Source organism: Merops nubicus, unplaced genomic scaffold (genome assembly GCF_000691845.1).
Source record: "Merops nubicus isolate BGI_N331 unplaced genomic scaffold, ASM69184v1 scaffold244, whole genome shotgun sequence".
NCBI lineage: Eukaryota > Metazoa > Chordata > Aves > Coraciiformes > Meropidae > Merops > Merops nubicus.
The window spans coordinates 59,604-74,188 of record NW_008606038.1 but is presented as its reverse complement, the minus strand read 5'-3'; the positions used below and the strand labels follow the sequence as shown (position 1 = coordinate 74,188).

General features: G+C 40.2%; 1 protein-coding gene across 2 annotated transcripts in view; it reads left to right on the top strand.

The window, feature by feature from the left end:
- FUT8 (fucosyltransferase 8 (alpha (1,6) fucosyltransferase)) overlaps positions 1–14,585 on the top strand; it is a 45,594-nt gene that overhangs the window by 7,257 nt on the left and 23,752 nt on the right. The window contains exons 2-5 of one of the 2 annotated variants that reach the window (XM_008939502.1): positions 140–255; positions 388–550; positions 5,068–5,182; positions 8,180–8,417. In XM_008939502.1, the coding sequence (XP_008937750.1) occupies positions 140–255; positions 388–550; positions 5,068–5,182; positions 8,180–8,417 (632 nt within the window). Of the gene's footprint in view, positions 1–139; positions 256–384; positions 551–5,067; positions 5,183–8,179; positions 8,418–14,585 lie in introns of both variants that reach the window. The other variant, XM_008939501.1, reaches the window with a different exon arrangement.

The window sequence follows — 14,585 nt, the reverse complement described above, 5'->3', positions numbered from 1 at the left end:
GGGGAGGAAAAGGCCAAGAGGGCAACAGACAAACAGCACGGATGAAAATGAGAAGAGAGATGAATTGTTCATGCAAATAATTTACCGGATAACTTTTCTTTTTAGAAATAATATAATTTCTTTATTTTCTGTATCCTAGGATACCAGATGGTCCCATTGAGCAGGGACCAGCTGCAGGAAAGGTACATGCTTTAGAGGAGCAGCTTTTAAAGGCCAAAGAACAGATAGAAAACTATAAGAAGCGGACAGGAGATGGTTGGTAGATAAGTTTTCTTTTACTTCTAAACCAAGTTTTGGTATTCAATATCATAAATGTATTGGTTTGTGAAATAATTTGGCTGCAAGTGTTGATGCTTTTATGCTGCCTTTCTTTTTTTTAAATAGGAGGCCTTGGTAAAGATCATGAAATATTGAGGAGGAGGATTGAAAATGGGGCTAAGGAACTTTGGTTTTTCCTCCAGAGTGAATTGAAAAAGTTGAAAAATCTAGAAGGAAGTGAACTTCAAAGACGCATCGATGAATTTCTGTCTGATTTGGGTCATCAGGAAAGGTATTTATATCAGCTGATTCTGCACACACGTGCTGTATGGATTAAGGATTGATTCGAATAAACTACCGATAGACTGCTCAAAGATGTCTTAGGATATATTACTGGTGTGTGGGCTCAAGTGTCACCTCTGAAGCACAAACATAAAATTCTTTCTTGTATTTCATGGGCTATAAAGCCTATGTCCAGCTTAGAATATGACTCTTTGACTTGATATATTTAAATTTATTTTAATGAGAAGACCGGGGTCCTGGATGCCAGTTGTTGTTTTTCAGTTGCATCTATATATACACATATAACAAAAGCATTAAAAAAACTGAAAAGTCTTTACTTTAGGTTTCTGACTGTGTCTTCCATAAATACTGGAATGCAAGTTAAATTGATCATTGGGACATTCTGTGATTGAAATTACTTAAAAACTGGGTAATATCTTAGTTTCAGGACTAATAGTCATTCAAAAAAGTCACTTCTTTTTTTTAATTAGAATGTAACAGAGTACTTCAGATAGAAATGACCTTTAATTACATTGTTGTTATTATGTTGTTCAAAGATGTGTTGGAATTATACTTTCAGTTATTGTTGATCCCCTGGCCTCCACATTGTATTACACTGAAACATTCTATCTGAAATCTGTTTGTGAACAAAATTAATTCAGGAGGTGTTAAAAATTCAGTCTGTAAGCCTATTATATTTATAACTCTGCTCCCAACAGGACTGCAATGGCAATTTGTGTCTCATCGGTAAACAGTCATAAGAAAATAGGTGAATTAACTAAATACACCACTTCAAACAAGTGTCTCTTTACAAAAAAAAAAGCTGAGATCTGTATGTGTAAACATCAGTAGTAAAGCATAAGGTTTTGAAAACAATGTTGTAGTAAAAAGAATAGTAAGAAATTTCAATTATTTGGAAATAATGTAAACACTGTTTAAAACTTAGTTTAAAAATAATATTCATTTTATTATTAATGTGGGCAAATAATATAGACATTAAATTTTGTAATTTGATGTTCGACCATTCCAGAGCCCGATCTGTCTCAGGTCGATGGAGTTCAAAGTGAGAAGGGACTATTCAATTATGGAGAGTTGTTACCTGTGTAACGTAGGCCATTACATTTCACCCAGTAGAGTTCAGGTGTGTATGTTGACTGCAGCAAGTGTAGTCTTTGGCTGAAGCAGATCTTCCAAAAGTTCTTCAGTTAAACAGTCAGCTGACAGAGAGGCTGCCACCTCCCTGGGCAGTTTGTTGTGATAGCTTCCTCCACTCAGAAACACTTGTTCTCCAGAGAAGTTATTTCTGTTATTTGGGTTTCTTGGGCTTCAGGTCCTTGACTCTTGATGTACCTTTCAAACTCTGTGCCAAAACTGGGGCAAGTAGTCCAGCACCAGAGCACACCTGCTTGTGTGCACATTGCTGCTCTGCTCCTGCAGCCAGGGCCACCGCAGAACCGGCGGATGTGTGTGCTGGCTGCTCGGAGGGTTTTATGGCCCCGCCTCCCGGGGTGACTCCTTTTCTCACTCCTTTCCTCCCTCCACCAGTGACCATTAATTCTTTCAGCCCAGCTGGCAGGTTTCTATAGTTCTGACAGCCTTACCTTCGCATCTCTCTGCTTCAGGGTGAGGTGAATCCCATCCTGTGAATGCCTGCTCCTTCGCTCTCAGGAGTGGAGGTCTGCCCGTGGACCTCTGGAAGTCGTGAGGTGAATCCCACTGTGGAAATCTCAAGCCACTGTGGTACTGAAAGAAGTCTGCCTACGATGCAAGCAATCACAGCTGCTCTTTTTTTTTTTTCCTTTCCTTAATTTTCTTGTTGACTAGAAGTTTTCTTCAGACTGACACAGCGGTTATCAAAAGCAGAATGTCCCAGAGGCTGTTGAGTCTTAGTGGCAGATCCGTGTAGACCTTCCTGTGTGGTGTAGGCCCCAAAGAGGACTAAATTAGTTTAAGATGAAACCAAACAGCCTGAAACTAGGTTTTATTAAAATAAAATGCAGCCTTTTTTTTTTCACAATATGGAAATTCAAAGCAATTGCATAAGAGAAAACAGATAAAAATATGTTTCTACACTATGCAGCCTGTGTTCCTGGTGTATTTACAGCATCAGCTTCAGGCAGTAAAAGTGTCTTCTGTTGCAGAATGCTGCTCTTGCTTGCCTCTAGGCCCGAGGAGGTTTGTTCTTTCACCTTTGAGGTCAGGCTGTCTGCTTCTTTCCTTTCATCTCTTGATATTGCTGGGTTTCTTGCAGGAAAGCTCCCAGCTCCTTGCGTGCCAGCCTTTGGCCCGTGATGCACTGCTGTCTCCGGGGTGTTCTTTTCCCCTAGGATGCGCAGGAGCCCCCCAGGGAAGGAGCAGCCTGCTCTCCTTGTCCCTTCACACAGTCCAGCTGGTCTCTTCTCCTGAAAGGAGGCGAGCAGACACTTAGAATGAGACACCCTCATTTGGTCTGAGAAGCACAGCTTTTTGGGGTTTTGTTTTCTTATTGCTGGCTTGATGGGGGTTTTTAAGTACATCTGCATTTGTTGATTTGTTAAGGGATTTAACAACTTGCCAAATGCCCTTTTATTGTCTTAAAAAATTGTTACCTGTGGATCTTAGATAAATGGAACACCACATGTGAAGCTGGAATCACTATATTTATATATACACATTAGCATATCATAGATACTTTAATATCTGTTCTAATTTAATGTTTGGATTAGAAAAATTAGTGTTAATTCTAAGGGCTTAAAGCAGTTTGTAATGTGCTCCTTCTGTGGAACGTAGATGAAGGGGTGGGTAGTGATCACATGGCGAGACAGCTGTGTAAGGAAGGTGGCTAATACTTGGTGTTTGTGAGGAAAGCCTGTTCTGTCCTAGAGGAGGCTTGCAGTTTTGGGCGGTTTTAAGCCTAAAACCAGTTTCTGTGGCTCTGGATAAGCAGAACTGGCATTCTTTGTTAATCTTGTTGCTGTTACACAGGTGGCCTGCTACTCTGACAGGGCGTCTCTCATTGGATGCCTTCGCCATTGCTGTGTGGCCATGTCTGAGGGGTTGTGTCCATTGTGCCCTGGAAGGCACCCATCTTGGCAGATGTCTTTGTCCAGTGTTTCTCTAGTGATTCTGTTTGAGAAACAGTGTGGCCCAGTGCAAGTTCCTGCATTGTGGAATATGTTAATTGCATTCTTGTAGTTGCCATAGGGAAGAACACTGTGGAGAGTAACTTCATCTTAGGAGCAGAAAGACTATTTGATATAGAGTTATCAGAAAAGAACAGCTCTATCCTCTAGTTGTAACGGGTGGTTCCTGTGTTGGCAGCACGTTGTTTGGCCAGGGCTGTTGTGGTAGCTGGCCAAGGCTCGATGCCTGGTGTTGGGGCTTGCTTCCACATGATTTCCTTTGAATTCGCTGGAACATAGCGCAGGGTTTTTTTTATTTTGAGTTTGTTGATATAGTTTCTAGGAGATTTAAATGTAGTTTTTTTGCTGGAATAAACGTCTAGAGCGATTTTAAAAAATGTTAAAAACAACGGCCCTCCCCCTTTATTTGTGACCATCAAATGCAGATGAAATACCTAGCCAGGCTCTGTGGTCCATTCTGCTCTCCAGGAGCAAAATGCTTTTAGGAGTGGCCCCAAGATTCCATTTAGGGTATTTAAACAAAAATAACAACAAGAAATTTGCTTTATTGGTCAGTAACACAATGAAGGACAAAGTCTGACTTACTAAATACCTGCAGTGCCACTGCCTGAAATTGGTTTTGTGATTTTATCACCCACAGTACCCTCTGCACTCCTGTGCAGGCTCGTCTCCTGTCTGGTTTGTCTGCCTTGGGCTTGTGGGTCAGTGGTCCTACTTCATAGCGCTCACAGGGAGCCTGACTCTGGTCTTTGGTATTACACTGAGTCTCTTCCAAATCGGTATTAATAAGCCATTGTGGTGGTCTGCCACGCTGAAGAGATCCTACCAGATGTAAACCTAAAAAATGCACATTTCCCAGCAGCAGCAACCAAAGACAGAAGGTCTCTGTGACTAACAGTGTGTTAAAACTGCACTGCCCATAAGCCTTTCTGTGTGATAACACCTGCGAGATTTTAGTTCCTGGTGTTCTTCAGTTTTATAAGAGTATATTTAAAAAAAAAAAAATTGAAGATACGGTCTGAAAACTCTTGCATCAGTTCATAAAATCACTGTCACACTTTCATCAAGGGCCGCAGGGTAATGTGTCTAGCAGAGCACTATTCTTTCTTTTTAGATTCCTTTAGCACATACCACAAACAAATGGTTTGCAGCAGGCCTAAGAGTTTTCCCACCCCATCTCCTTTTCAATACTATAATTAGTCGTGGGTGTGGAACACAAGTTAAATGGAGTCAGTCTTTTGTGGCTGCTGCTTGGATTATGGGGTAGGAGGTGGCATAAAGAAACTGTTTTGGAGGCTATAACTGAAATATCTGTTTAATTTGTCTTTTATTGCATCTGATCCTCAAGTTTAGTAATGTTAAGATTGTTTCCCATTTTTTTAAGATGGTTTTCCATTGTTTATAGGTCAATAATGACCGACTTGTACTACCTCAGTCAAACAGATGGTGCAGGAGATTGGCGAGAAAAAGAGGCCAAAGACTTAACAGATTTGGTACAGAGGAGAATAACTTATCTGCAGGTAAGACCTTTTAGATCAAAGTAAACATTTTATATATATCTCTCTTCCACTTAGTTATATGCTTATAATGGAATAATTACATGACAGCTTTAAGTGAATGTTTGTGTATGAAAGAATTGCATACAAAAGCAATTAGAACATTTGTTTAGTTTACAACATTATTTTGTGCATATATGGAATGTTAGTATTTGGTGGTTTGGTTTTTGTTTGTTGTTTGAGGGATTTTTTGTTAATTTTTGGTTGTTTTTTTTTTAAATTTTACACTAACAGAAGAATTCTGCACTGTTAGCTCATACTTCAGTCGTGTTATCTTTGGCTGAGATTCATCTTCACTGAGTTTTGAGTAATGTACCTGGAGGAAGACAGTCTTTAATGCACATATACATATGAAGTCGACTATTAACTTTGAGTTACAACATCTTGGAGTTACCACAGATAATTCTGTGAAAACATCGTTTCCCTGCTCAGCAGTATTTAAACAATGTATCTGCCTCAAGGATAGACTGTGCAGTTCTAGTCCCTTAGTGTCAGATACAGTACAACTACAAAACTGGAAAGAGGAAAGCACTGTGGATGATCAGATACACAAACCTGGTGTTTCTGAGAGTACAAACTAAGCAGGTGAAGATTTCAGCCTACTAAGGGAACTGAGAAGGGGATGTGATGCACAGGGGCCTACAAAACGTTGAGTGGGGAACGGCAGTCTCATCTCTTCTGAAGAAGACACAACTCAGTACAAGACTGGCACTGTGCTGCTTTTTCAGAGTTTAGTGTAAGGCTGAATTTAACAAGGCTTACCTATTTGGGGCAGTCAGCTGTAGCACCACAGGATCTGCTTCAGTCTCACTAGTCTCCTTGTGGAGATTTGTAGTGGCAGCATTCCTTTGCTGAACCAGAGGTACTAAAAATAGCTAGTAAATAATTTTATTGAGGGCTAATGATTCCTGTTTGGTCTGTCACAGTTAAAATAGTTTTTCATTAGAGGAGAACAATTTTAAATGAGTCTTAGGACAATGAAGTAGCTACCCAGGTCAGTTATTCAAAAGAAGTCATTCAAGGATATGCCTTCACACAGGCAAACCAATGAGTGTTAGTTAACTCCAAGACTAAACACAGCCATTGCTGGCATTATTAATGCAGTTCTGTGGGTCTGCAATGTAAGAGGTGATCTCCCAGCTCCATTAGTCATGGAGCTGTCAGCTAGACTCCTGTAACTGCTACACTCCCAGGCCCTACGAGCCCCGTTGCAGAGGTTCTCACCTACTACGGGACCTTCACTTGCAGAGAAGATCTGGATGTACTCCTTTCTGTAACCTGGGCAGGAGAGGGAATTTGTAGCCTGAAGGACTGTAAAACTTCTTCAGGGAAGAAGGAGCTGGGATCTGCCAGTGCTTATGAGTAGGAATTGATGGCATATTGCCTTTAGTTGAGAGTTTAACGGTAGCAGTTTAGTGGAAACCCTCGGTTTTGTGAGAGCAACAGTGTATGCCTGTGTTATTGGTGGTGAGCAACCATCCCATCCATTTTGCCAGTTATAAAAATCCACTGTTATTTTAGGTGACGTGCAGCACTCTCTTCCACAGAAATACATCATTTTAACCATTTCACAAGTCTGAAAATCTGTTACTCTTTTCAGTTGCATTGCTCATAGAAGTAATTATGGAAAAATGAAAGGGTAAAACTCTGGTGTGGCTTGATAGTCTAATCTCCTACATATTGAAGTATGTTTTGTGTGCTTGGTTGGGTTTTTTTTTCTTTTCGTTTGGGGCTCTGGGGGGATTTCTGTTTGGTTGGCTGGTTTTTAATGCAGTTGTACGGCTGTTACATTACATGGCTTGACAGTCCTGAAGGTCCCTTCCATCCCCCTCTTGATGATGTAGACAAGGCAGTTGGATAGGAGTCTGTGATGAGCAGCGGAGTTAGGGATGAGAGCGGAGTGCACTGCTCATTCAAATCAGAGATATATCATCCTTTCCTGTGACTTTGTGCCAGAAGGAAAAATCTGTCAGCCTTCACTGGGTTTGAAATGGGCTGTTGTTATCCCCAATCCACTCCATACCTTTCTGGGTTGCTGTGGTTGGCAGTTCTGCCTTCTGGACGCACAGGCTGCTCTGATGCATGCGGCGTGATGGTAGCATTTCTTCCTTTTCCTTGGGTCTTAATTCTGCCTTGTGCAGGAAATCCCAGTGGAAACTGCAGTATCTCTGAGTATCTCTACTTACTTTTTGTGGTTTTTACGTTCTCAGTAAATAACTTAAGTCCAAATACTGCCTTGTCTTAAACTTTGAGTAGAACAATTTGAAAAAAACACTGTGATAAAGAAATTACCTTCTATTTGTCATATTTGTCATAAACTAGTATTAAAAGATACCTATAGACTTAAATCGCAAAGCAATGTTAAAACTCAGGTAAGTGCATTTTATGGATTTGATGCATTTATGTATATTGTTTTACTGAGCACGTGCAGACTGAAATACTGTCTGCTATCAGTGTGCTCAGGTAGGCGTTTTCTATTCTGTGCAGGGTATGTGGTCAGTTCATCTGGGAAGCAGTCCATGAATACACATTTGTTTTACTCTGTGTCCCGTAGGCGGGTGGAAATTTTCTTCTGCTGGGTGACGTGTGTGCTCATTGAAAGAGAACTAACAAACTTGGAAAAGTGCCAGAGGAGAAAGCATTCCAACACTGGGAGTCACGTTGGTGAAACGTGGACTCCAAGTGCAAATGTTAGCTTATTCTGACAGATTTACAAATGAGAAAGCAATATAAAATCTTAAAGGTAATCTATTTTACATTAGGATACTGAAGTATGCTCAGCAACCATTCATGTTCACAGTGAAGAATTCACATAAAACTTTCATGGGGCTGAAGCTTACTCATCCATTTTAATGTGGGATGTATTACAGCAGGATGACTTGTGTGATTTATGACGTTTGTCAGTGTTTCAAGAAACAGTATAGCTTCTCCTCAGCCTCCCTCTCTCCTCTGCACTTACAGAACCCGAAGGATTGCAGCAAGGCCAAGAAACTGGTGTGTAACATCAACAAGGGCTGTGGCTATGGCTGTCAGCTCCATCACGTGGTCTACTGCTTCATGATCGCCTACGGCACGCGGCGCACGCTCGTCCTGGAGTCCCAGAACTGGCGCTACGCCACCGGCGGCTGGGAGACGGTGTTCAGGCCTGTCAGCGAGACCTGCACGGACAGGTCGGGGGCCACCACTGGCCACTGGTCAGGTAAGAGCCCACAGCTTGGGTGGCCTCGCCTTGCCTCGGGCCATGTCGGGTGCCTCCTTCCTTGTGTTCTGCGGCGCGTGACAGCTGTGACCGCAGGCGTGTACGTAAGCATCTTGATAGCTTGTTTTTGCGTTGTATTGCGAAAAATATCATCCTTATTAAGATATCTCTGCTTTGGCAGAGGTTTGGTAGTACAAAGTTCTTGTATTTCAGATTGAAATCATAATCCTTCAGCAGTCTGCCTGCACCGTGCTATGTGCGAGATGCGAATCCAGTTTTTATGGGCAGAGAGTATTAAATAGAGGTGGTTGTTGGTAAGCTGTAAAACAATAAAAGCGTGATCCAAACATAAAGCAAAGGATATAGAAAGAAAATGGTATCCAATAGTTGCTCACACCCAAACAAAATAATGAGATAATTGAAATAATTGTTAATATAAACTGAAGTGACTCAAAATTCAGCTTGTAAGAGCAGTGGCAATGTTAAATACCTCTTTACCTGTAGGTGGGTCAGGTGGTCCATTCTGGACTGAGCCCAACAGTTTTGCTAGCATGTCTAGATGGGCGTTCATCTTTGGAGGATGAGATTGCTGTGTCTCAAAGGAAGCAGCCTTCATATTTAAAATATTTTTCAGGAATTTGTCAAACTGAGTAGGTATACAGCACAACTAGAGATGGCTGACAGTACACTAACATTTTGCTCTCAATTTATGATAAATACTAGGGAGACTTTTAAAATTAAATTTCTGCACAGATAATTTTTATGTGAACAACTGTCAGCATTTTCAAACACTGATTTTATTGACTCTTCCCCTTTTGTTAGGCACACTTAGGTTTTCTTAGTCTGTAACTGGTGTTGCAGTGGGAGTTTATAAATGTTAAAATAAACATAGCGAAGACACAGTTGATCAAAAAGAATACAACAGACTTGAGAATTCAAAAAATATTCAAAGAATTCAAAAAGAATACAACAGTTCTTACCTGAGACTAGGGAAATTTAGTGTGATGTCTTCACTGATAAAAGGAGATTCTTGGAAAAAAAAGACTACATAATTGGGTAGAGGGAAGCAGAACATTAATTTCAATAATATTTCGTGTTATGGGGAATTATATTCCACATAGTTATTGAATGAACAGATAAACTACCAACAGCTAGAGAATGGGCTAAGCTATGGACAAGAGCAGTTTATAGTGGGAAGAGGTAAGGGAGATGTCGTGCCACTTTTGGGGGTATAGCTGTTTTATTTGTCAGCACTGATGCACGGTTTCCTTGTTAGTACATGGCACATTAATCTGAGCCTAGAAAGGAGTTTTGGCTCGGTACTTCTCTGCTTAAGGACAGATAAGAAGGACTGGTACTTTTTGTTATTTATGTTAGTTGTACCTACAGACTCAAGAAAAATGGTCTGTTCTGACAAGCATCTCAGGGTTCAGGTGTCATTCTGTAGTGGCTGTGCCTCTCAGAGTTCCTTTAAATAATTTAAGTCCTCAAGCCTGTTAGAGGCAGAACTGATGCCTTCCAAAGATTTCTGGTGATGTATAGCGGAAGTGTCTGGATCTTCAATTGTGCCACTTGGAATGATGCTTTACAGTTGTTTTAATTCATACTGAAAATTCTCTGGAGCTGTGTTGGGTGCTAGGGGTTCGGTGTTTTTTTGAGGGTGGTTGTGTTGTTTTGTCTGTTGATATTCTTTTTTTCTCCAGAGAATCAGTAACATTTCTTACTCATGTTGGATGCAATAGATCTCCAAGTACTGGGAGATCGTTGTTATCTAGCTGGTCGGCAGTTTAGTGAGGAAGTGTGCCTGGGGGGATGTGTAGCAGAAGGAGAAGTGCCTGTGCAGTGTGGACAGTTCAGCACAGGGCCTGCTGGAGTCTACTCGTAAAAAGAATTAAACTTTACAGACATTTCCTCGACCCAGCAGCACATTGTAGACATGTAATCATCAGCCAGATCTCTCTGTTTCCACTCTTGTCTGGGGAAGAGCTTTTCATTGCTGACACAGAGCCTCATACATGCAGGTGAATTTCACATCCCTCTTCATGTGATTTCTAGTCAGGATATGCAAAAAAATTGGGTGTTTTCAGTTGGATGCTGCATACTCAGTGCACACAGAATCTCAAAGAATTTAACTACTAAACTCTTAGAGGTCTCAACTTTTTCAGGTTTACAAAAACCAGTTTACAGATTGGTGTGTTTACACATTGAAACAACATTTGCACATTGAAGCTTCTTCAAAGCTTTAGGTTGCTATGAAACTTTTATTAAAAAAAAATTCTATCACTTTTTATGAATGCAAATTTTTTTCCAGAAGTTACTTCTTAGAAATGGTTGAATGTTTTCTAAAAATGAGTAAAAATGAAAAAATTACATTGGAACATTCAGTGGAAGTTTTGTACCTGTTTGGCAAAGTTGGCAGCTGAAGGTGCCATCTGGGCGTGGTGCTGGGCAGGCTGCTCCGTGTGACCCCAGAGCTCAGTTGCAGGCAGGTTTGTGAGCCTTGCAGTTAGCACAAGAAGGTGTAAACCAGCACTCTGGAGCACTCAGCCACACAGGGCTTAAAAAGACTGTTTTGTCATGAAAATCTGTTAAAATAGATCATAATTTCCTGCAATATGGGCTCTTGCTGATGAAAGCACAAATGATGTTTCCTTTTAGCTCCCTGCAGTTGTTTTTGTTTTTTTTTTTTTCAAATTAGTTTCTAGATCAGGATGAACAGTTTGAAGGCTGGATGTGTGAAATATCTTAACATGATCAAAATCTTTAGACATTAATGAGTACTGCTAATGGAAGGTTAGGTGTTCTAGAGATAAAGGCACTCAGCAGTGAAAGGCAACCTTTCTGTGGCTGGCCACGCACACTCCCAGCAGGGTTCAGTGCTTCTCTTCTGCAATGGCAGGATCCTGGCAACTGAGTTCTTTCACTGGCTTCCATGTGGCACCAGTAGGAATCTTCACTGGATGCTTAATTGCCAGTAAATTTGAAAGACCTGTCTCACTGAAGATTTCTTTGTATTATTTCTTTCTTTCTAAATCTATCTGAGTTTGTATTTATTTATTTATTTTAATCCCTATACCTTTTCAGGGGCAAATAAGTCTGAAATTGTTAACTGTAATTAAAAAGTTGATTGGCAAAACCATACCTTACTTTGTCTCTACGACTTCCGAAACCAGCATGGGATTTTCTAGACTGTCAAAAAAAAAAAGGAATAAGAATGAACTGACGTTTATACATTCCCACTTCTCATAAACAAAATGTTTCTCCTGTGCATATGGGTTTTTAATAAAATTTGCTTTTCAATAATTCATCAAAAATATTCACACAAGTGAATAGTTATAATAATATATCATCGTAAATTAGAGAAATAGGCCAAGAAGTCAGAAATGTATATCATCTTAAAGAATTGCTTTCATGTAATTTGCAGACTTCCATAGATAATAAATCAATAATTTGTTATTTGTGACAGAGTTGCTTAAATCTACTTTTATTTTTCTTCTTTTTAATTAAATTGTCTCTGCTTGACACTTTTGTTTCAGTTTTATTAGCAACATAAAGTTGTAGGGTTTCTGAAGTCTATCTTTAGCCAAACAATTTAGATGGCAATCTCTTCTACAAAGAATTAAGAGGCTTATAGGAGCTGAGAATATCTATTTTTGAAAAATGTTATTGGTCCTCTTCTCACAAGGCATAAAAGCTAAGCTGCTCTGGTTCAGAAGAAATTACCATGGGTTTGGAATCTGGGAATTAAGGAGAACCTTAATAAGCAAGCTGCCATTAGTCTGATAGTAAAAGCTTGGAAGGTGTGTTCTCATCTGTGCAGAGAGTCAGGGAGGCGATGTCAGACAGGAGCTGTCCTTTGTGCCTGAGGTGGCATTCATACAGGTCAGGTTCAGGATTTCTGCCTTAAATTCGTTCAAAGGTGGAGGATTCTGCCATGGTGGTTTTACACAGTGCCATGTTTCCTTTCCCTTTGCTTCACTTCTTTTCCCATTGTCATTCTAGAGGAAAAAAATTGCAGTAAGAGATGGTTGTATGCGCGTTCCTTCAACTTGGAAGATTATGCCTTGCCTGCAATTGTAGTTCAGTTTTCCTTGATATCTGTGGCCACACTATTTATGAATAATTTAGGTAGCAAATGTTACAAGGAATGTGTCTGACTTGCTGATAGTAAGAGCCAAAGTACTTGTGAAGACATACTTATCATTAAAGTTTTGATTAATTTTCTTGAAAATAGTTAGTTATATCAAGCATGAATGTCTTTAGCTGCCAAGTCGTAGTGTTCTGTTATCATTGCAACATGCTAAAGCAGAGTAGGCTTATTGTCACTTTTACTTGAGGCTTTATGTTGTCCTGGTGCCATTCCCCAATAATGTGCTGAATCAGGGCTAGAAAATAATGAGATTAAAGGCAGAGCTGTACAATAAATGGGAAAGGAAAACAAATGGAGAGTAACATGGTTAGAATTCCTGTCTGCATTACGTGATGGGGGATGAAGGGATGTGGAGAGGGAGCAGCCCTGCACACGTTTAGAACAACAGGGTGTGCTCCTTCCAGAAGGCCAGCGAGCCAGCGAGGTGCAAGAGTGCTTGGGACAGGAAACCTGGAACATTTCTTACAGTTACCTTTCAGTGTGGACTTTGCTGCCTCCAACCGTGGCTTGACAGATTAATGTTTTTAAGGCGGGGATGCCCAGAGGAGAAGGAGTGGCAGGACTCCTTATTTGGTGGTAGTGCCACTTTTTAAGTATTCATTGAACAGTAATCTTAAAATATGAATTAACTAACATGTTTATATGTATAATTCAATAAAGAGGATACTGTGGGTACACAAAGTTAATTTTTAATTTATTAAAGCAAACCAGGCAAAAGTAATCAAATGACTAAATGAAAACTGCAAAATCAAACCATAAAAAGTTTTGCAGAATTAAATGCAATAAACTAAAATAGTCCAGTTTCATGAACTAGAACTTCCTTGACAGTAGTTTTTCTTCTGCGTAAAAGAGATCAATATTTACTGTTAGCCTAAAAAGCACTTTAACTCACATACTTGCATAACTTGCAGTTGTATTAATTCTGGTTTGCTCTCAGATCTCACGCTTGTTTATAAAATCTTGCAGAAAACATGGATCCATTTCTGATGATTAACATCTTTATACACTGCCTTCCATTGTTAACATCTGAGTTCAAGGAAGCATCCTGGGATGAGATGATTTAAGAGTAGAGAGCAGAATAGCAATCTGTCTTCTATTTTCCCTTTGCTTCAGTTCTTGAAATCAGGCTGCTGACACCATCAAGATTTGTTGTGGTGTAGGTGCTTTGTAAGATGCTCTCTGTTAAAGATATTTGTGTACTTAAACATGAAAAAATATTCAGAAAATGTTAACTCTTCAGGGGACCTCAGAATTCTAGTGCGGTAGGTCTGAGTTTTCAGAGCCACAAGGAGCCCAAGGGAGCCAAGTGCCTGCATGGCAGGTCGCTGGGCGGGGGCGAGGAGCTGGTTTTGCTTGCAGAGTGGTGGCCAGGTTACCTGCCCTTCTGGATGGACTCTGAGGAACCTGGTAGGATCCCAAGAAGAACTACACTGATGCAAGGCCAGGAAAACCTGCTTTGTCCTAGGAAGTTAAAGAACGTGATTCAATTTTAAAATGAAGTTAGTTTAAAAAACCTTGTCCTGCCACATTTTATAGGCATGTCTATATGGCAAAAATTTATTCTTTCAGACAGAAGCATGTGGCTGGACAATTCAGACTGGGAATGAGGTCTGTTTCATACAGAAAGATTAGCTGACTCCTGTAATAATGCGTTCAGGGAATACGGTTGATTCTCTTCATCAGTAAGTCTTCGTTCAGTTGAGATTATGTGTGTCAGGTGTTTCAAGCAGGCCTTCACTGGCTGTTGCTGGGGAGATGAGAACAGTGGGAAAAAAACAACAGGAAAAATAGATGGACACGTGTTTCAAAAATTGTGTCTGTTACTTTTCTGAGAGAGGAGTGTCAGTCCATGAAAAGAAATGCAAGGTGTAACTACAGAGTTAGGTGTTTTCTCAGAGCAGGTGGCAATCCGGTTTCACTTCCAAATGTCAGATCACCACTTAGCTATCAATAAAACTGTTAGTGGAATAAAAAACCTGAAGTCCTAGAGACAAATGGAAGTTAGATTCATTTAACCA